This window comes from Ursus americanus, chromosome 3, assembly GCF_024610735.1.
Source record: "Ursus americanus isolate L20-20 chromosome 3, mUrsAme1.1.p, whole genome shotgun sequence".
In the NCBI taxonomy this organism is placed as follows: Eukaryota; Metazoa; Chordata; class Mammalia; order Carnivora; family Ursidae; genus Ursus; species Ursus americanus.
In genome coordinates, this window is record NC_142129.1 from 5,242,679 (window position 1) to 5,266,661 (window position 23,983).

Consider the following 23,983-nt stretch of genomic DNA (forward strand, 5'->3'; position numbering starts at 1 on the left):
ACCTTTATTTCTTATTCTTTTTCTGTCCCATAATTTCTCTCCCTGCAACTCCAATTACATGTATGTTAATATATTTGATACTGTCCCACAGGTTACTGAGGCTCTTTTAATTTCTTTTTTAATAATTTTAGTTTCTCAGAATGGATAAATGATTCATTTATTTTCAACGTCACTGACCATTTTTTCTGTCCTATCCAATCTCTTGTCAAACCTGTCCATTGACATTTTTATTTAAATTATTTTAATTCAGGTTTGCAGAATTTCCATTAGGTTTTGACTTTGCAATTTTTTTTTTAAAGGATTTTTTTTTTTTTAAGATTTTATTTATTTATTCGACAGAGATAAGAGACAGCCAGCGAGAGAGGGAACACAAGCAGGGGGAGTGGGAGAGGAAGAAGCAGGCTCATAGTGGAGGAGCCTGATGTGGGGCTCGATCCCATAACGCCGGGATCACGCCCTGAGCCGAAGGCAGACGCTCAACCGCTGTGCCACCCAGGCGCCCCTCACTTTGCAATTTTTATGTCTCTTTTATTATGGTATTCTTTGTTGTGACCAGTTTTTTCTGTATGTTTCTAATAATTGCTTTAAAGTCTTTGTACATCTTGTCATTTTTTAATTTGAATTTTTTATAATTTTTTAATATGTCAGTCACCATACAGTATATCCTTAGTTTTTGATGTAGTGTTCCATGATTAATTATTTGAATTTTTTTTTCTTCCTTATGGGTCCCATTTTCTTGTTTTTGGTTTTTCACATGTCTAGGAATTTTTATTGTACACTGCACATTTTTAGGTGATAGGTTACAGATTCTGGATTCTATTACCTTCATCTGTTCAATGGCAAATTTTGTTCTGGAGGCTTTTACAATGGCTGGACTTAGACTCCAGTCTACATCATCCCAGCCATCGGCATCATCTGCTGGGTTCCTTCAGCAGTTCAGGTGTTGCTTTCCTTGAGCTGCTCAGTGTCCTTCTGTGAAGGTACATGTTAGGGGTATGAGGAAAATTTGAGAGTTTATTCTAATCTGGGGGCCCCCTTCTCTGTAGCTCCCTCTTTTCAAGGTTTCCCTCAGTTTCCAATCTCCCTAGTCCTGAGAACTTCATCTGTTTTCCCACATCCCTTGTGTGAGGTCTGGTTCCAGTCTCCCCCTTTCCATGCACATGAGATGTCTGTAGCTAAACATTTGTTTCAACACAAATCTTAGCCAGTGATGTCTTCTTCCAAGCATCAAACGTCCTTCCTTTCCATCTTGCTTTTGGTTATTCACAAGTGACTTGCAGTAGTTAGGCTTTATATTTTATTCAGATTTTACAAATTTTATTTTTAAAATAGTTACTCTGATGCTAGCCTGTCTGCCATTCATTACCCAGTAAATAAATTTGGAGGTTTTTTTCTGCATGAGAGTTGTTCTTTTAAGGTTTATTTTATATACAAGATAAATCAGTCCTTCTAAAGAAAAGTACAGTTGAATATGTTTTGAGAAGTATGTATAGTCATGTATATAACAATCATCATAATCAAGATACAGAGTATTTCCTTCATCCCAGAATGTTCTCTCATGACCCTTTATGTTCTGTCCCCTCCTGCCTCTTTAGTTCCTGGCAGTCACTGATCTGTTCCTCTTCCTATAGTTTTGCCTTTTCTAGATCGATATATAAATGCAATCGTAGGGTATGAAATCTTTTCTGTCTGGCTTTTGTACTTAGCATAGTGGTTTTGAGATTCATCCATTCACCAGCTGAAAGATTTCTTCCTCTGTGTGGCTATTATTTATAAAGCTGCTGTGAACATTTATGCAACATGATATATCTTTTCATGTTTCTTGTGGAAATAATTAGAACTGAAATTGCTGATTCTTAGAAAGTATATGTCTAACTTTGGAAGACAGTTTGACAGTTACTTCAAAAGGATCTTATACTTTTCCATTTCTACCAGTAAGATGTGAGAGAGTTCCATTTGCTCTCCAGTTTTCTAGGACTGGTTATTGTCAATGTTTCTAAATTTCATCTATTCTGGTTGGTGTTTAATGATATTTCATTGTGGGCTTGATTTTGTATTTCCTGATGAGTAGTGAAATTGAACATCTTTATGTACTTACTTGCCATTTTATACCTTTGAATTGCCTGCCCAAATCTTTCACATCTACCCCCCCCTTTTCCAATTATTTGTCTTCTCATTACTATTGAGTTAAGAGAGTTTGTTTTTTATGTATTCTGCAAAGGAATCATTTATTAGAGATGTATTTTGTAAGTATTTTTGCCTAGTTTGCATCTTGCTTTCATTTTTTTAGTGCTTTTTGAAGAACAGATGGTTTAATTTTGATGAAGTATGTCATTTGTCAATTTTCAAATGTTTTCCTTTAAGGATTGTGCTTGGTATGCCTTATATAAAAATATTGTTGCATATTCCAAGGTTACCGTAAGGTTATTTATTCATTTTATAGTTAAATTACGTGTATGGTGTGAGAATACAAGACATAAGGTTCAAGGTTCTTTGTTTTCCATGTGGATATTCAGTTGTTCCAGCATCATTCTAAAGGACTATTGTTCCCCTGAATTATCTTGACTCCTGGTCAAAAATAAATCACATAAAGAAAAGATATTTTTTTAAATCATGAGTTCATGTTGATATTTTTTTGATTTAATTCAGTTCTTTATATCTTTAAAAATTTGTATTCCCCTATCCAGTCTGTGATTGTATCTTTTCTTTTAAGATAGTTAATTTTTCTTCTAACTGAAAAAGCTACTAAAAGAAAAAGGAAAATTATTGTTTATTTTGTGCATCAATTTAAAAGAAGTCCAAATGTGGTGCCTGGCTGGCTCAGTTGGAGCAGCATGTGACTCTTGACCTCAGGGTCATGGGTTTGGTGTAGAGATTTCTAAAAAAAATTAAATATAAAAAGAAATAAAAAATAAAAGAAATCCAAATAAACACCCAAAGCTAGTAGATCAATAATGAGATTTAATATTGTCATTGCTTTTTGTCATTATCCTTTGAGCCCATGAGTGGCATACAACATATTTGAGTTATTTGCTATGATTATATAAATACTCTTGGTATATAATTCAGCTGCTACAAGCATTTTAGTTTGTGTTAATATTTTTACTGATATTTCTTATGTGATAAGCCAGTGTGCTTACTTTCTGAGTAGCATTTTGTCAACGGACAGTAATGGAAGTCTGCTCTATCACTTCTTTGTGAGACAGGTGGGAAACACAGTTTGGTCTCCAAAGTCAGGTACGAGAGTTTTATTCATCCAGAATCTGGTTCACTTGTATTGACTGTGTGTGGATATATTTACTGGCTTTTGTAAATATAACTTCTGTTTGGATGACCTCATTCTGTTAGTGTACTGTCTGTAAGAATAGACATTGTACCTATTATACGTGTACATTTCCATGAACACCCCTAAATAAGATCAATGTGCATAAACTGAGATCAGTTCAAGAAGCTAATAATAGCACTCCCGGAATTCTGTTGCTTTTGGTCACTACTTTTTTTTTTTTTTTAAAGATTTTATTTATTTATTTGACAGAGACAGACAGCCAGGGAGTGAGGGAACACAAGCGGGGGAGTGGGAGAGGAAGAAGCAGGCTCCTAGTGGAGGAGCCTGATGTGGGGCTCGATCCCAGGACTCTGGGATCACGCCCTGAGCCGAAGGCAGATGCTTAGCGACTGCGCCACCCAGGCGCCCCTTGGTCACTACTTTTAACTGCCTAGAGGCAAGCATTATCATCACTACTAACATCATAAATTAGTTTTGTCTGTTTTTGTACTTTATATAATTGGCCTCATACAATAAGTACTGTTTTCTTTTTCACATACTATTATGTTGGTGAGATTCACCAAATGGCAAATTGTAATTGTCATTCATTTATAGGTAGTAGTATTCTGTTGTCCGAATACTATAATTTATCCATTTTACTGTTGGGCATTGGGGCTTTTCAATTTGAAAATATTATGAATTGTGTTTTATGAACATTCTAATATATTTCTTTTGGTAGTCAGTGAGGATTAATGTTTTATGGAATTCAAATCCCAAAGTGGCTACCTTCTTTCCTTATAACCTAAGTGAAAGTGAGGATATAAGTGGGATAAACTATTCAGTGTGTTAATGGAATTTGCATTAATTACCCATATCTAACTAATTGTGAATTCCTCCAGTTCATTTCCTCTTTCCCTTCCTGGCTTTGTAAGGGTGGGCAAGGAATTTAATCTCTGCCTCATTTGTAAAATGAGCGGTAATGGTATCCACTTAAAATGGTGGTTGTTAGACTTGAATAAGGTCATTCTTGTAAAGTGGTTGGCCTGGTTACTGGGAAATCATGTTCACTAACTTCTGCATATTAAATATGTTTTATTGGCCCGCTTTATGTCTTCCCTAAATTATGTGCTTCTATAAAGTGTCATTGTCTATTTTTAAGTTGTACTCATTTTTATAATTTATAAGCTTTACTTTTATATATTCAGGATAATAGACATTTGTAATTCAAATTGCAGGTTATTTAAAAAAACATTTCTTTTGTCATTTGATTTTCTCTGAGATATGTATGGTTTTTCACCATATAAAAGTTTAAAAGTTTTACATAGATTTATTCATGTTTTTATTTATGGTTATGTTAAAGATTATAGCTACTATGGTTATTTCTTTAGGGTTTCCTGATTTATGTATGTTGTTATCAACTAGAGAATTTACTATTTCCTTGACCCAGTTCGAAAGAGGGCACATTTGTGTACTCAGAATGTTTGGCTCAGAAATGCTTATCGTAGGTTTCTCTTAGGTTTTGCTGCTTTGTTACTAGGATGGAGTTTAAAATATTTACCCTATTTACTTAATAGTTTTGAGTAAAGAAGACACTGTATATTGTAAGTATAATAGAAAAATTTTCTTAAAAATATAGTGATTTGGCAGAAACCAAACCACTCTGTGAAATGTGCTAAATGTGAGATATTGGTATATAATAAATTACCATAAATTTAATGGCTTAAAACAGCCCCCATTTATGAGATCATATTTCTCTAGGTCAGAGGTTTGGGTAGGCTCAACTGTGCTCTTTGTTTAGGGTCTTAAAGCTGTCTACCAGCCTGGGTGCTTATCCAAAGACCTGGGGAAGAATTCTCTTCTGAGCTCATTTAGCTGAACGCAGAGTTCTATTCTGTGCAGTTGTAATACTGAGGTTACCATTTCTTTATTGGCAATTGGCTAATTGGCCAACCTTGCTTGAGGTTGCTGGCAGCTCCTAGAGGCCACTCCTGGATCTTGCATGTGACTCCTTTTGTCTTCAAAGATGGCAGTGATGTTTTGAATCCTTCCCTTGCTTTGAATTTCTGTGACTTTCCTTTCTTCTACCAGCTGGAGAAAACTTTCTGCTTTTAAAGGAATTGTGTAATTTGAATAAACCAATCTCTCCTTTGATTAATTCAGCATCAGTTGAATAGCAGCCTTAATCACATCTGCAAAAATCCATTTGCCCTGTCATATAGTGTAATCTCTGGCATGATATTCCATCATATACATATATATATATTTTTACAAGAGTGCAGGCATTTTAGGAGTCTACCTAACACAGTGCCATCTTGAGGAGGTTGGACCTGATCCAGAGGTATCAAGGACTCCCTTAGAAAGACCATTGTGATAGCAGCGAGGAAGAAGGGTCAGAAAGGGAAGATACTGGTGGGAGAACAACTTCATTCATAGCAGTGTCCATTTTGATTTTGTAATGTTATTATTTATTTATTTTTTTTTAGCAAATGTTCCAGTCAGAAATCTATGTTTATTAGTGTACAAACCAGAATAATTAACTGGGCCAGCATAGCAACAACAAATCACTCATCAGGATACTCATGACTTTAAGCCAATTTATATGTAAAATGTTTTGGTACATTGATTTTTATTTCAGTCAGTTCTATTTTTAGCATATTTTTTCTAAAGCAAACACTAATTCTTTTGTTAGAGACTTTAACACCTGAATCTCATGAATAACCTCTTCCTAAACACAGTATTAGGGTGGGTTGACTTCTGAGATATGTAATCTCATGCAGTAGATGTTGGTTCTTACTTGCTTCAGTTTTTAAATCTAGCTTTATCTATTTTTATCCTTTGGTCTTGAGTTTTGCATTTTTCAAGCTGTATTTTTTTCATGACCAAATTTCCCACATCTCAAAGATTTTGACATGTTTCTTATTCAATCATTTCAAAAATAATATGTTTTTTCTTTTGATTCAAAAGAAATCTGCTGTAGATAGAAGGGAATTAAAAATTTTTCTAGTGGATAGATTTTGAATTTCTGTTGTAAATTCATAATTATTAATGTCTTAGGTTTAGGAAATACCTGCTTTTTAAAATATGGCCTAGGAAATACTTGATTTTTTTGAATTTGTGGACTTTTTTATGGTCATATGTATAGTGAATTAAAAATAATTCTAAAAAATAAAAATAAAAAACTACATTTGAATAGAGTGTATATTCTCTAGTTTTGGATCATGGAGATCTGTGTATCTATGTGTAAGTTTGAATTGAACTTGATCATTGTTATTAAATTCTTTATTTCATATCTATTTATATCTTGATTCCTGAGAGCTGTATTAAAGTCTGATGTATTCATGTACATATTTCTACTCAGTTTTACTTTTATATGTCAAGGAAATTCATAGTAGGTATGTAAACTTTAATGACTGTGTCTTGTTCTGTTGGAATTTTTAACATAAGACTTATTTTAATGTGAACTTTATCTTTGTCCTATTCATTACTTTTTGGTTTGGATCCAATTTTCTTTGCTATAGCTGCTTTCTTTTTGGTAGCATTTGTTTGTGCTTTTCCCTCCAGCTCTTATTTTTAAATTTGCTGTGTCACTGTGCCTCATGCACATGTATGTACATATATACACACACATACATACATGCACACACATATACCTAAATAAAATGTGTGTGTGTGTATGTGCGTGCATATGCACATGTATAAAGTATGTTTTGCACATTTTGAAAAGTTACTGTTTTTTAATAGGGAATTTAACCTGTTTATGTTTATTATCCATGGACTTGAATGTAAACTTAGCAGGTATTAAAATTTTAGTTTCAAATAATTCTTTGTTGACCTTGGAAAATATAGCTTTTTTTTGGTTTTTGCATTGAATATTGCTGATGAGAAGTAATGACTGATTCTCCTTTCTTTGTAGCTGGCCTGTTTTCTCTTTCACAGACTACTGGAGCTTTTCCTTTTCTTTATTACCTTAAAATTTTGCCAGTGTTTCTAGGTGTGAGAAATTTTAATCTGAAGTGGGTATTTCCCATTAGGGAGGCAATGTGGCAGATATTAAGAGTAGGTGCTTTTGTTGTGATACAGAGATCAGTGAACAGAGAGAAGGACTCTGCTGCCTCCCCCACCTGTTCAATGAAATAATGCTTAGTACATGTTAGCTGTTATTATTAGATATTTTCATGATTTTTTTAAGAGTAATTTCTCTGATTATAGTCCTTCTATTTTCTCTCCTTTTGGTACTCTTGCTAAGGAGACACTGAATTTTGTGGATGAGTTTACCATCATTTTACTTGTTTTTCTTACTTTGTCCTTATTCTTTATTCTGCATTCTGGGAGAATCCCAGCTGACTGATAAGAAAAGTCTGGGAAAGGTTAAAAAGTTTGGTATATGGGAAACCTATAATAATATTTGATATTTCTTAGAGCACTTAGCCCATTGCCGTAGTTGATACAGAATAGATACTTCACAATTAGTTGAATGAACTTTGGAATATCCTCAAACTTATTGTTAGATAAGTTTCATAACTCATCTTTAACCTTAATCTCTGAAATTGTGTTGATTCTGCTTTGTTTTGTATTGCAGATTTATTTTGAGAGAACCTTCCTTATTTCAGTCTAGTGAAATAAAAGTTTTAGAAGTTCCTCAAACTTAGTCTTAATAGTTGGACACGAACTCAAGAGTTTTTTCTTGGATGTGCTCTTGGATAATTGTCAAAAGATATTGTAACACTTTTCTTTTTTCTCTACCTCTCCCCTTTTTCTTTTTTTAATGATTAAAAAAGGTAGAAAAAAATAAAATGCTATTTAGGAGCTTTAAATACTGATTCAAATAAATTGTTTATTTGATAAACCATTTAAGAGCTATTTACCTCCCTCTCCCCAGATGTTAATTAGCTTTGTAATTGTTACTTAGTTTATAATTTGTTTTATTCCTAATATGTGTTGTAGAGGAATGCTGATGTTAGAGAAGTTCCCTGTGGAAATTTATTCTTTCATAATTTCTACAATTTACAAATGCTTTTATTTGGTTCAGAAAGATGTATTCTAGCATATATATAAAGTATACATTTTCTTTCAATGCCAAATGTCTTTCATTAGCTATGTAATTATAACAGATGGGCTTGAAACGTTCACTTAAATGCAGTTAGTATTTTACTTCCCTTCCTTTATTCCCTGTATCTTTATATGTTATTGTAAATTAGTATGTTGGATACATTCCAGGACTTCTCATAGTAGTTTAGCTAATGTCACGTAATATTTTCCACTGCAAATGTGATTAAGAGAACATGTTGATGTTTCTAAAATGATATAGACATTGGGAAAAGGATCAATTTAAATTATTTTGTTTCCTTATTATGCACTTAAATAAAAGTCATTATATTTTATTTGCCAAAATTATTTTTAGTGCAAAAGGCTTCTGTACAACTTGCCGTATGCTAAAAAATGATGGAGATTCTAGATTTTAGCAGTTTAGCTGAAATTATTTTGTTATGTTAATAAGTTAATATAAAAACTTTTTAGCAATCAGTTGGACATATAAATGCACTTTTCTCCTTCAGCATTTTCTTGGTGTTTCCGGCATGACTCAAGGATACTCAGACTACTGAGATGTTACACATGTTGTTAATTTTGGTTGTGATAATAAGCTAAACATATATAGAGACCCTGAGAGTCATAACATAAAAATAAATTCAGAAAAAGCTGGTTATTATACTTTATTAAGAGAAATAGCCTTTCTTTCTTTTGTCTTTTTAATGATGTAGCACCCATAACTACAAAAAGAGAACTGAAATGTTTATTAGTTTCTTTTTTTTTTTTTTTAAGATTTTATTTATTTGTCAGAGATAGAGACAGCCAGAGAGAGAGGGAACACAAGCAGGGGGAGTGGGAGAGGAAGAAACAGGCTTCCAGCGGAGGAGCCTGATGTGGGGCTCGGACCCAGAATGCCGGCATCACGCCCTGAGCTGAAGGCAGATGCCTAACGACTGAGCCACTCAGTCGCCCCATAGTTTCTGAACTTGTGGATGTTATAGACAACAAAAATGCCACAGATATAACTGTGTTTATGAGTCAGCTAGAAGCTACAGTGGTCTGTTGACAGTGCTCAAAATGTGTAGAAGACTCATCAAGAGATACTAAACTTTCTTAGGTTGGTTACAAGGAAGAATTTGATGGCACCTTATATAAAATGCTGGAATGAATTATAATTTAAAAACTGTTGTATTCTCTGGTAGACTAGGAGAATACAGAATAAGTGTATGTTAGCATGTGAAGACCTAATTGGGGTGCCTGGGTGGCTCAGTTGGTTAAGCATCTGACTTCAGCTCAGGTCATAATCTCAGGGTCCTGGGATCGAGTCCCGCATTGAGCTTCCTGCCAGTTGGGAGTCTCCTTCTCCTTCTCCCTCTGCTTCTGCCTCTCCGTGACCCCCTCCCCTGTGCTCTCTCTTTCTCTTCTAATAAATGAATAAAATCTTAAAAAAAAAAAAAATTCTTCTTAGTAATGTTAGCAACTTTCTCTCTTTCAGGATGGCCAGTTTTACCACAAATTGTCCTGTTTGGCTTCTGTTGTTTCAATTTTGCTATTCATGAACCACACTTAACAATGAGATTACCAACAGTGAAATCCATTTAGTACATACAAATATGAACACCTGTTTAGTAGGGCTTTCTGTGTCAAGTAGCATTCATAGTGCTACAGATGCAAAGATAGCAAAATATGTGCCTCTCCCTCAAGGATCCAGGACTAGGATGAAAAAACAAGTAAATAATTCTTATGCAGTGAGTGGCATGAATGCTAAAACAGAAGCCTGTACAAGATAGACAGCTAGGCATCTGCAGAAGAGAGATTTTATACTGTACAATGCAGGCTACCCAGGAAAAGACCCACAAAGAATGTGATACGCAGAATGACCTTGGGAAGATGAGGGAGAGTTTATTAATCATTCTTAGGGAAAGCTGAGTAAGTACATGTTGCATTGTAGGTAATTTGTACTGACTTCTTACACCTTTAGTTGTCCTGCACTTCCCCTGTGTTTCTGTTGGGGCTTCCTTCTCTGCTTTTACCACTAGCAAGAGAATAGAGGCACATTGAAATAGGGAAAGGAGACACTCAGATGATTCAATTTTTCTTCCCATTCCCGGTTTGTTTTTTTTTTTAAAGATTTTATTTATTTAAGAGAGAGAGACAGCCAGTGAGAGAGGGAACACAAGCAGGGGGAGTGGGAGAGAAGAACCAGGCTCCCAGTGGAGAAGCCTGATATGGGGCTTGATCCCAGAATGCTGGGATCACGCCCTGAGCCGAAGGCAGACACTTAACGACTGCACCACCCAGGTGCCTCATCCCATTCCCAGTTTTTATTAAGAAACTTGAAACTGCTACAGGGAGTGTGTAGATTTGTAGGCGTTCCTTTAATCCCATGATTGTCCCTTATTAACTTATTCTATGATTGTGGTTTATTTCACACTGATTTTTAGGTAGGGTGAAAATAGTAAGAGGTTTTGTGAACAGTATAGATTCGTTTTATTAGTTTGTTGGTGGGATTTAAAATGTGTTGAAATAACCCACAACTAGACAACTTGCCCTTTCAACCATATTACTAATTAAAAAAAAAATTTAGCTGTTTTTGACAAAAGTCAGTAGAAAAAAGTGAAGTGCTCACTTTCAAAACTTGAACCTGTATTATACCAAGCACTCAACTGAGTACTTTAGATTTTATCATTTTTAATGGATCCTTTATTTAGTATTACGGAGGTTTAAATTGTTTTACTAGTAATGTATACAAGACTGTTTTTATACTTTCCTAGCCGCACATTTGAATGCTCCTTTTCCAGATTTTATTAAGAGATTTCTTTCCCATTTGCCCTCTTCAGCGATGTGCATTTTGTAAGCACCTTGGAGCCACTATCAAATGCTGTGAAGAGAAATGCACCCAGATGTACCATTATCCTTGTGCTGCTGGAGCTGGTACCTTTCAGGACTTCAGGAACTTCTTTCTTCTGTGTCCAGAGCACATTGACCAAGCTCCTGAAAGATGTAAGTTTACTACAGATATACTTTTCAAACATTTATCAGTGTACTTACTTCAAATAACTAATGTTGTAAATTCCTTAAATGTTATTTTGCTTGTATTAAAAGGTAATATTCGATAATCTTGATAATCTAAGGGATCTTTGCCGGAGATCCTTGGGGGGATCTGTTATCACCAGTATCATTGAAGTTAAATACCAGAGGTATTTCCTCAAAATTTCAAAGACAGTTTGCATGTTTTAAATTCTGTTAAAAAAAATTTTTTTGAACCTCTGTAGAAAGAAATACTGAGTATATTTTAATATGTACTGTAGAGCCATTTAACTAGTTAAACAGTATTCAGTGTCTTCTACACCAAAAACCACCCAGTTTAGAGTATTAGAAGATGATTCCCTCAGGTGTTACTTCAGGATGTACGTTAATAGGATCAGGAAACACTTTTAAAATTCTTGGTAATTGTATAGCCCTGATAATCATAATAGAAATCTCTGTTAGTGCTTCTTCTTGATTTATCTGTCTTGGTTACCTATAATCCTCAGTTGTGCTTTTTTCCTTTCTTTTCCAAACATTATTTTATAATTACGTGAGAATATTTAAATGTTTGAAATTTGTTATATAGAAAATTATAACTCTTTCCTATCTTAATTGTTAAACAGAGATCTTGTCTTTTTCTTAGTATATGGATTTCCAATGAGCATGTATGCTTTGGGATTTTTTCCCCCTAGTAAATTGAATTTCCAGTCTCCTTGTGAAATCTCTGTGATGCTTTATTATTATTTTTTATGTTACCTGTTAGTTACTTTAGTGTTAGCTTTTATCTATGTCTTAGCAATACTAATGAAAGCTTTTTAAAAAAATCTTGTCTGGCTCTGTGAAATGTAAATATAGCTCAGGCTTAAACTTAAATAGTCTCAAATACAGTTAGATTGTATAATCTCAGTACCATAATTTCATCTTCAGTTGAAATTATTTTTGTTTACATGTATAATCATGTTGTCCTTAATCGCTATACAGACAGAAATTATAGGTAGGGCAAACTGAAATGTCAGATTGAATTTAGGCGAATAAGGGATTTAAAGTTTTAAAATATGTGTGCGATTACATACTTAAATCTTTGAGAAGAAGAACATTCATGCACAGCAGCTGTCATGGGTGTTTTTTATTTTAAGACCTCATGTAGTGAATTACTTCACACAGGTGCACCAACTGCAATGTTGGTCATCAGGGTTGATTATATTCTGGGTGGTATAATGCACTTTGCCAATCAAATAAAACAACCGTATGTGTGTTTAAGAATCTGAATTTTATTCAGTGTTTTGTACTTAGTCATATTTCAAACCTCAGTAAACAACATACAAACTATTCTGTGACCGTATATTAGAGGTTTTGTTAGTTAATAGCCATCCTACTTGCTACTGCAGACTGTGTTCTAATAGGGTCTATCTCATTTAATGTTAGAGACCATAATAAACACTGTGTAAATTAATGAAGTGTAAGGACTGAGGGGAGATGAGCTGCTGGCACTTACCATACATACAATGAGAGGTCTGTGCTGGCACACAGAGCTAAAAGATACCCTGAAATTATTGGCATTGTGCCTTGTTCCAAAATAGATTTATGGAGACTCATAAAAATACATGAATAGTAGGATAAAATAAAACTAAAAATACGCAAGGAAATTTGGCCATGGGAAAATAAAGATAGTATAAATATGAACATAATAGTGACACTGGTATTTTGGTAAATAGATGCATACTTCCTAGACCTAAGCCACAAACTTGGCTTCAGAGCTCTCCAGCAATCAACACAAAGAAGGGAATATGAGCAGTGACCTGATTCATAGTAATGTCAAAATAACTCACTTGATACTGAGACTATATATACATTATACACTGTAGCAAAACATATCCCACAGGGCAACTTCTAATAACAGTCCTCAAAATAAGCCAGTGGTATGAAACCAAAGTCCAATTGAGTAAATTTTATTCCTCAAGGATCTTAACCAGTGCAGTCTATATACACTAAGGATATAGAGAATATTGTAGGTAGAATGTGTTATAGTAATTTACAAGATTATGCAATGGTCTTCATAAAATCTTTCATAAATATTTTTAGCTCTCCTAATTGTGTGTCATAGCACAAGGTGCTTAATATTTTTAAAAAATGGGGCTTAAACACCAGTGTTACTATGAGGTTTAAACAACAGTTAATGGAAACCATGTAGCATTTTACTTTGTATAAATGAATTGCTTTACAAAATGGTAGCTATTCCAGCTCTTACCTAAGACCCAAATTGTATGTATAAATTGAGTGTAATACTTTATGCTGCTGGCTAAGTGTAGAGCGATATGCTTGATAGTTAGCTGAGTTAGGAGTTGGACTGACATCTTCTTATGAAAGTTGAATAGAAAAAAAAAAAAAAGGACCTCATTAGAAAGAAATCCCAGCAAAGAGAGAACCTATGAGCAAGGCCAAGATTTTCATCACAAAACAGTTTTAGGGTGCTTTGTCATAGATAAATGCTGGTCCTGGCTTCATCATTATTTTCATGATGATGAAAGTGTACACTAACCTTGTCTAGGAATTTTACACTAAATACCATCTCGGAGACATAGCCAGATACACTTACTGAGTAGTATTTTGCCTCTCAGGGAAAGCTAAATGGCAAGGAGCCAGAGGATCAGAGGAAAGAACATTCCAGCAAGAGTGAACAACTACTGTATAGGTCTTGAGGAATGGGCCTGGCAAGATTGTGGAATGACAGCTAGTCACCGAGGATACTAGAGACAACATCAGAGTGAACAAAGACTAGATCACCTAGGTCTTGTGAACAAGGGAAGGGTTTAGACAGTCTGTCTGCAGTGAGAAGTTTTTGAAGGGTTCAAACGTGGGAGTGCTGTATTTCTTCATTCCCTCCTCTTCCCCAGTGTATTTACTTTCATCACTCAGCTTTAACTTCTCTTAATTTTCTTGGTTGTCTTTGTATCTCTTGATACCAGGTCCTTCTACTTTCCTGTTACCCTAAATTCTGTCAGTCCCTGAACTTTCCAACCTCCCTGCCTGCTCTGTGGGCCAGCCTTTCTGGACAACATCCATGATTTACTTTTTCTTGCTAGTGATCTTGTTTAGTCCAGCTCAGTGTCCTGCCAGTAAAGTAAGCCGAGATGATAGGTGCTGTGACGTTGACGGAAGTTACAATGCTCTGCGGATGGAGTCTGGCAGCAATTTGACTTTTGTTGCTCTTCACCAGGGTTTATATTCCCCTGCGTAAGCAGTAGTTTCACCTTCCAGCTTGGCCAAGTGTCTCTGACATGGTTCCTTCTCATTTAGGCTCAGTGTTCTTGCCTTTTCCTCCATCTCTTCTCTTGTCACAGCTGTCACAGGACATGACCTTGTCCACAGCTGATCCTTCTGTTCCTCCCGCTCTTTTCTTGCTCCTCCGCCATCATTTAGCTTCATTCTATGCCTCTGCTGGCACTTTCCTTCTTTCTTTTGTACATGCTCAGATATTCTTCACCTTATTTGTCCTTCCAGTGGGAGTAAATATCAGTTAGTAAAGAGCATGATCTTTGGAGCCAAATTTACCTGGATTTAACTCCTATCTTCTCTTAAATTAGCTTTAGCTTTAGTCTTTCACTCAATCTCTTCTGCTTTTCAACTGCTTAAAGAAAAATTTCACTTCATTGTTTGGTTATTGCTTCAAACTTAATGTCTCTGTGGGGCATATATGTATGTATATGTACATATGCTTATTTCTGACACGACACTTAAGCTATCTAGTAATACCATTTTTTGCATGACCTCCAAAAGGTTATTTTGGTGTTTCTATACATATCTTCTTCCTGACTGGGGAAATGGTTGGAACCAACCTCATTTCTTGATGCAGTGCTTTTTTTCTGTTGTATTTTTTACATATAAATGTTTTTAGACTGAATGTATCATGTGGATGTTTTTCTTTGTCTAATTTATTACCAGTGATCCATACTAATCAAACAACATGACGGTATTGCCATTAAGGAATTGGTGCAAACTATCGTAGAGGAAGAGTTATCTCTGCCACAGTGATATACACAGTTATCTTACTGTAGAATGGGCTTTGCTCTATAAAACAGTGCCATGCAAAAGAAATATGATTTGAGCAATAGGAGTAATTCAGATCTTTCTAGTAGTCATGTTAAAAATTTTTAAAAACTACAATTAATTTAAAAAATATATATTTAACCTAGTATGTCCAAAAAATTAGTATTTCAACATGTAAGCAATAAAATTTTTGAGAGATTTGATGTTATTTTCTTCCTAGTAAGTCTTTAGAATCTGGGGTGCATTTTATATAGTACAGCACATGTCAGTTTGGATAATCACATTTCAGTTGCCCAATAGCCGCATGTGACTAGTATGGCGAGTTAAGTGGCAGAAAGTAAACTCTGGAGGTTTCACAGAAGCATTGAGACAGTGTTCCCTGCAAATTACAATAGAAGGATGAACTGAGTATCTGATAATCAGAGCACAGTATTTGCTTCAGTTTCTGTAAGTTTTGGGGATAGGCAAAAATCAAGGATTCGTTTTTAAATGTACAGAGCTTGAATGAGTAAATACTGACACTCTCTTAGTATTAAAAAAAATTCACCCTATTGTGTCATTTCTTTCAAAAATGAACTAATTTATGACATTTCCATTTTTAAATTGATTTATTTTAAATGCCGATCAAACTCATTTAAAAGTGATTTAGAAGTTCTTCATTTAAGATATATTTAATAAGACTTGATTTGTGCTAGGAAATTGAAGATACAAAGTTGAAAAAGACAAGGTGCAGGACTGTGCATGAGCAGAGTTTTGAAGGCCTCTTTGGAAAGAGCTAGGGCACAGCAAAGGAACACAATTTCAGACAGTGGGGGAACAAGTGTGTATGAGCACACAACCAGGGGGAGCAGTGCGTGTGAGCACACAACCACTGCACAGCGTGTTGTGTGAATGTGCATCGCAAACTGCTTGGCATCACCAGGAACCGTGAGTGGTCATGAGATTCTGTGGCAAAGGGAGGTAAGGGCTGTTTTTCCCTTTTTTCCTTCTTTCCCTTATGCTAGAAATTTTTGATCTTCTTTTTCTTTTAGAGCGAAAAAGGAGGTCTTGGTAAACTTTTAAACAGGGCATAACAATTAGATTCACAATTTTGAAAACTTGCTCTGGGTGTGTAGAAAATGATCAGGGAAAGGTCAGATCCATAAGCCCGGATTCCATTTAGAAGATAGTGTAATTACCAAAGTAGAGTGGACCTAACTGAACTGTACAAATAGAAGGAAAGTTGGATATGTTGGATCAGGGAGGAGTAATAGTGATATTAAAGTTTCTGCCTTTACCCAGCTGGTTGAGAAAAAAGGGAGCGGTTTAGGTTTTAAAAATGTTTTATTTTAGAGGTGTTGAGTTTTGAGTATTTTTTTAAGAACATCTGGCTATTGAGGTCCCATGAGACTTGAAAATAACATCTTGTAGTTTATAAAGAAGTTTGGGGTGGGTGATAAGATTTGGGAATCATGGTAGTATTTTATAACATGGGAGTTGGTGTGATCACAAAGAGAAACCATGCAGAATTATAAAAGAAGGAGCAGGATGAAATCCCAAGACACTCCAGCATGTAGTGGAATTGTAGGGGTACAGAAGCCAACACAGGAGCGTGAGGGTGAGTCATGGGAGACCTAAGGAGAAATCAGGAGAAAGGTGCCGTCACAGAAGCCAAGGTAAGGGGAACCGTCATGTGGGAGTGGATAGGAATGGAAGTGCTGCAAAGTGCAAATAAGATAAGGTCAAAAAAGTAATCTTTGGATTTGATAGATCATTGGTAGCCTCTTGAACATAGCGCCAGGTGAATGGTGGGTGTGCAGCCCCCCAGGGTTCCAGCTGGCAGTCCAGATACACCCTGGGACTTTTGTACTGCCCTCAAACTACGAATGGTTTTTATCATTTTAAAAGGACTTTAAAATGAAAACCAAAAGTCTGTATGTCAGAAATTCTATGGCCTGTAAAACCAGTAAAAGGAATAGATTATTAGTCTGTTTCAAGATTCTTGACTGAGGGAAAGAAAAAGGTAGAAAGGGCTTAAAGCCAGAGAGGACGACCAAACCTTCAGAAAATAAAAAAGAGAAAAAAAGGTTCATATATACAGTTTAAAACAGTCTTTAGATAATCAGCTAATCAAACCATTTAGTTGAGAACGTGTCAGATATAGACATACTTACACATATCATCACATTGGTATGATTTTAGAACACATTATTTTTCTTACTGTAATATGCATGAGTTTAACTGTGTACTTGGCAAGGCAGTTTATTCTTACATTTATTTTTTGTTTTAGATGGTAAAAGAACTTAAAAAGTGCTATTTCTTTTAATCCACATTTAGGGATAGAAGATACCCATAATTATATAGATTTTTTATACCTTTTGACAAAGTGGCAATTATTATAGATGAATTTAGAATTAGTATATGAAGTTTTATATTTGTGTATGAATATGTAGTTTCCATCTTTAATGTTCTCCTTCATACGATGTTTTCCAGTATTGAAAAGATATATTTGATCTGAATAAAAATTAGTGTTTATGCTTAAGTAGCATCTAATTGATCTTAACATTTCTTAATTTTGTCTCTTGACTTACCTTGTTAATTTTAAAATATATTTTTCATCCAAATAAAATGGTTATTTTTGCACCTCAGGGCATTTCTCGGTTGATATTTTCCTGTTTGGTTCTTTTCAGCAAGTGTACGTTGAGCATTAAGTAGGTGCCCAGCATCATCACTGGTACCAGGGATATAAAATTAGATAAGAACTGCTTATGGTCTTAGGCAGATGTAGGCACAAATATGCAAAACTACATGATTAAATTTAATGTAATTAATTTTGGATTAAATCCATTACAGTGGTTTTACTGAGACCGTCTTCTGATTGGATATCAGTTCAATGTGGATAACCTCAAGTGTCTGAAAGATTTACCATGCAAATTCCCTTCAAGTGATTTTTAAATTGTAAAGTCAGAAAAATACTAAACTCTTATACAACAATTTCATTGTTTTACTGTTAATTATAGCAAAGGAAGATGCAAACTGTGCAGTGTGCGACAGCCCGGGAGACCTCTTAGATCAGTTCTTTTGTACTACTTGTGGTCAGCACTATCATGGAATGTGCCTGGATATAGCGGTTACTCCATTAAAACGTGCAGGTTGGCAATGTCCTGAGTGCAAAGTGTGCCAGAACTGCAAGTAAGTTTTAATTTCAACTCAAAGGTGTGTATTGAGATTAAGCGAGACCCTATTATTAGGTGCTGAAGGTCTGTGTAATATGATAAAGATTGTTCATACTGCAGCTGTATTCATTCCCACTGACTTCGTCATGTTTTAAAAAATTACTAGGTATTTTGAAACAAGTCTAAACAAAAACTAATTTTAATAATTTTAAATTCCTCTGGTTGCCTAAAAATCTAATTTCAACTTGCCAGACAGACATTTTAAATGAATGATTTTTAACAATTTAAAAGAAGTAAGCATTAGAAAACAAAGCGACTATTTTTGAGAGAGACTGGGGTGATTTAATAGGAAAATAAACCTTATCTAATTGTGGAAAGTAGTTATGAGAATGAGTGAAAGAATTAGTGATATGTGTGAATTTTCATTCCAGGAAGAACAATTTATGCTAAGACTACTTAAAAAAAAAACAAAAGCAAACCCTGTATCTGTCTATCTGAAAAAGTTACCTTCAGTTGATCCTAGTCACCATAATCACTGAAAAAGAAGTACAGCTATTATATGGCATTTAAACGTTTGTAATGGGGTTATCCTTTCCTATTTGTTGTATTCCATCCTTTGGTTATTTCTCCAATCTTTTCTGTGATTTTTTTTTTTTTCTCCTGCTACTAATTAGCATGATAATTTGGGGAAGTTACCTGCATCTGTAGCAGTCTTCAAATTGTTTACAAGCTGAGGACTTTTGTAACAGGAGAAATTATGCCCACCACTGCCATAATTAGTCTGTTTTATTGGTAATTTAATTTGATAATAATAAGTGTCAAGATCTTATAATTATGTGGAATAAATAGGATGATGTGCTTTTATATTTTGGCAAAAATTAAAATACCAGCAAACATTTATTTGATATCTTATATCTGTGCCTACTTTCTTGGGAAGGAATAAGAGAACTTGAAGAAAGATTGCTTTTCCTCTAAGATCTTTCCATGTAGCCAAAGAGATAAAACATGCAATTTTATATGTAGAATTTATTAAACTGAGAAAGAAAGAACTGGAGGCCAACTAACCCATCTTCCTTTTTACTTCTATTTGTCCCCAGGTTTTACTCAGGGCTCCTCTGTCAGATCTTCTTCTTGCATTCCCTAGTTTTTCTTTTCCCCTCCTCTTGAATTAAATTCTTAGTCCCTGAGAGTGGTTGATAGCCAAGAATCAAGGCAGAGCTCATGCTGTAGGCCAGCAGCCCAGTCTTTGGGGTACAGGAGTGTTCAGGGAAAGAGTTTAGGTTTTTGACTACAATTCTTAATTATTACAAGATGATTCTTATACCTGTTTATTTAGCACTAATGTTTATGGGATATTCTAAGCTCTTCAACCAGAATTATATTTAATTCTCAGTGTCTTCATTGTTCACATTTTATCCTGAAACCAAGAGGACTAAGCTTATTTTGTTCAGGAATCACACAACTAGAAAAACAGCAGTCTGAATACAAATACAGGTCTGATGCCAAATTTGATCCTCTTTTTATTATTTGACAGTGTCTTTCCAATTCCCGATGCCAAGATTTGTTCCTTCCCATGCAGTGGCACCTATCAGTTACAGCTCCTTCCCCTAGAAAGGATTTTACTGAGATATTTAAAAAATAAAGGTCAGAGTCATTCATCTTGCCTTACCCCTCCTTCTCTGTAGGAATCCTAACCTGGCTAAAGCAGGTTCACCATAGGTGAGCGTTCAGTAAGGATGATCCTGTAGGGACCTTAGGAAGATGTCTGTCTCATCCTTTAGGGGGTTACCTCTAACATTATCTGGGCATAGACAAAACAGACACTGAGGTATTGATGAACTGGGCAGCTCCTAGGATTGATTCTTCTCATGATTACTTATGTTATAAACATAAGTTTAAAGATAAGGCATCATTAATGCTATCTTATTTTTTAGACAATCGGGAGAAGATAGCAAGATGCTAGTGTGTGATACGTGTGACAAAGGGTATCATACTTTTTGTCTTCAACCAGTTATGAAATCAGTACCAACCAATGGCTGGAAATGCAAAGTAAGTTGTTTATTTTTTTAAGAAAAATATCATCTGTATGCTTTTTATATAGAGCAGACAAATCGGATACCTATTCAAATTTATACCTTATCATCAACTTTTTACAAAACAGCTTTATTGATGTATAACTGATATTCAATAAACCGCAACTATTTAAAGTTTGTAATTTAATTTGACACGTGTACATTTATGAAACCATCATCACCTTCAAGAAAACGACCAAATTCATTACCCCTAAAAGTTTCATGGTGCTCTTTGGGAATCCCTCTTTTCCAACTGTACACCCATTCCCACCCCACCTCCTTGTCTTCCAGGCAGTCTGCTTTCACGCACCGTCAATTAATTTGCATTTTCTAGAGTTTTATATAAATGACATCATATAGTATATACTTTTTTTGGGGGGGGGGTCTAGCTTTTTAAACTCAGCATGATTATTTTGAGAATCAGCCATATTTTTGTGTACCATTAGTGATTCCTTTTTATCGCCAAGTAGTGGCCATACCACAAATTGTTTATCAGATAACTTGTTGGTGAACATTTGGGTCATTTACAATTTTAGGCTATTACAAAAAATGCTGTTATGAGCATGTTAACATATGTATGGTGCTTCATGGCTTAGAAATTGTTTTTGAATGATTTATCTTTAATCTTCTCAGAAACTCTCGGAAATGTAGTGACCCCATGAGGATACAGAAACACAGAGCAATAGTTTTAAAATCCATTAATTTAAAATCCAGAACTAAAACACACTACATTTTGGTGATTATGTAGTGATTTTATATGTACATCACATTTTTAAATGTGTATAAATACACTTGTATTAAATATTTGGAATCATATAAGTGTATGTATATTGTCTCTCCCCTTTGGTAGTTTTAGTAAGTGATTATTTACTTAGATATTTATTTTATAGATGCTGTTAAAGATTCTCTTGGTTTTGAGAGTTAGAGGTCTGTAGACATTTTTCCATTTTTTCATTGCTTAAGATATCAGTCTTTCTGCTTGGTGTGACACTTTTAAGATGTATTTTCAGTTATTTTTAATTTTTTCTGGATATTCTTTTAGTCAGTGGTTCTCCCTTCTTCCGTCTATTTTGTTATTTGCATCTTTATGGCCTTGTGGTGTTCTGTACTGGTCTCTTTACACTTCCTGAGGAATATACTGAGGCTTTGTCATCTGTACCTCTAAACCCTGTAGGTTGGCTGATAACTTTACCTACTGGGCAGAGTTATTAGTATACCCCCAGGTAAACAGCAACAAATTCTAGAAGTGCTTGTCTATGGAAGTACAAAATATTTAAACTCTTAAAGTGAAAGTAGAAGAATAAAACAAATTTGTCTTTCTCAACTGACTGAATAAAACTAATTTTTTTTCCCTGTTTGGAAGATATTTACAAACTATTTACTATGACTTTTCTTTAAATGTTCTCTAGGATGGATCTGTCATAAAAGTAGTTCATGTGCTTCCTCTGAAATCTATATAGGCAAACTAATAAATTCCAGATGATGGCTGGTGAGGCCCTAGTGGTTAATTGTCCAAGTTTACTTATTTGTAGAAGCAGAAAAGGGACTAAAACTCAGGTTTCCTGTCTTATAATGGTTTATCCCATATATGGTGCTCTCTCCCTGTGCTGTCATACTATTCTTACTGAGTAGCAGGGCTTTTCTCTTTAGATTAAGAAATTCTTGATCTAATTTTCATTTTGTATTAGGGTGTAGATCGAAAGCCTCTAGATCCATAGGCTGTCTCTATACATCCCCCAGGTTGAGTTGGTTGTGTTTTCTTTTTCAGTATCTAAATTTTATAGAACAGAAATGAAACTAGGCATAAACTTTATCTTCAATAATTACACGGACTTTTAAAAAATAAAAACTAAATAGAATTTATAAAGTAATTACTAATTTCATCTGACATACAATTTTGCTTTGAAACTAAATTGCCAAGATTGGGTTTAATAGATATTTTCTCATGCCCAGTTCAGTGCGTAAGCTTTTCCTTTGGCTTTAATGATGCCATACAGAGAATGCCTATTGTATTATTGCATAAAAATAGTATTGATAATGCCGTGACCCTGTTAACTAGTTCAGACCTCAAAGTGCCAGCAAGCAGTGCTTCAACATTAGATGTAATGAAGTGTCACTCAATAAGTATAAAGTACACCATTGTGGTACAATTGAGATCTGTACTAAATGGGGGAATCAATCCAATTATTTCTAAAATATGGAACATTAGTTCCTCATTTTAAGTTACTGGTATGTTGTTTGCCCTTTAACTGTTGTCAGTTGGTGTCAGTGAAGATAATCCTCTCTGCTGGCTCCATGGATGGTGCATTGTTCCCTGTGCCATCCAAACAGCTCATTCTTTTTACCATAATTTACTGTGTAAAATCTTGCATCTTTTGTACACTCTTGACGGCACTTGGGACTAACATGATAATAAATACAAATGCTAAATGCAGGTATTAAAATCTGCATTGTGGTATCCTTGAAGGTCGGTTAAATTTTATTTTTTTTAATGTTAGCATTTCTATGAAAACTTTACACTTTTCAGAAAACAGCCCTCCCAGACCGCATCTGTGATCTCTCTGCATCCTCACTCTTTTGTCCTAGCGGCACAGAAACGCGCTCCTGTTACCTGTGCACCGCCCTTCAGTTGACTTCAGCGGGGCGCGCTTCAGACAGGTGGGGTGGAGTGGGGTGCCCGAAATGGCCCCTGGAACCCGAGGGCGGGGGTCAGCCTCCAGGTGGAGGCTTCCTGGGCTGCCGGGATTGCAGGCTGTGAGGTGGCGCCAGCCCGAGGCTTCTTCCAGAAGCTGGGAAGGCGTTCCGGCCGCGGGAAGGAAGGCTGGCGGAGTTGGGGTAGAGGGGATTGTTGTCCTAGGAAGGTCCTGGAAAGGGAGGCGAGCTCTCCTGGAGGACCGCGACGACGCGGTGCGGGTGAGGGGGTGGGAGGGGACGCGGAGGGAGACCAGCACCTGTGCCAACGCCCCACCACGCCGGGAGAGGGGCACCTGGAACTTGCGGCGCGTCACCTGGTTCTGGGGCGGTGGGCGGGGAGTTCTGTGCGGCCGTGGCCCGAGGGTGGGGTCTGCAGGGGAGGGGCCTTCTGCCCCAGGGACGGGAGCCTGCGGTAATTGCCCTCAGGTGCGGCTCGGGGAAGGCGGGGCCTGCGGGCGGACGAGGTGCGAGCTGCCGCCGGCCTCTCCGCAGTTCCGGTCTTTTCCTTCTGCTGGACGCGGGGCTTCCAGCGTGTTCTCTCGTCATTATTGGGCTACAGAAAAAAACCCGCGGTCGACAGATTGTACGCTTATGCTTTCATCTCCTCCACACACCTTTACTTGCCCTTTTACTTTTCTGAAATAGGAAGGTGAATTCGAAATTTTTCTTTACTTTCTTAAGGAAAAAAGCGT

General features: G+C 35.8%; 1 protein-coding gene across 20 annotated transcripts in view; it reads left to right on the forward strand.

The window, feature by feature from the left end:
- Positions 1–23,983, forward strand: part of KMT2C (lysine methyltransferase 2C) — a 272,287-nt gene that overhangs the window by 137,110 nt on the left and 111,194 nt on the right. For all 20 annotated transcript variants that reach the window (XM_087860661.1, XM_087860660.1, XM_087860666.1 and 17 more), the window contains 3 exons: positions 11,134–11,296; positions 18,370–18,541; positions 20,460–20,574. In XM_087860661.1, coding sequence (XP_087716787.1) covers positions 11,134–11,296; positions 18,370–18,541; positions 20,460–20,574 — 450 coding nt within the window. The remainder of the gene's footprint in view (positions 1–11,133; positions 11,297–18,369; positions 18,542–20,459; positions 20,575–23,983) is intronic.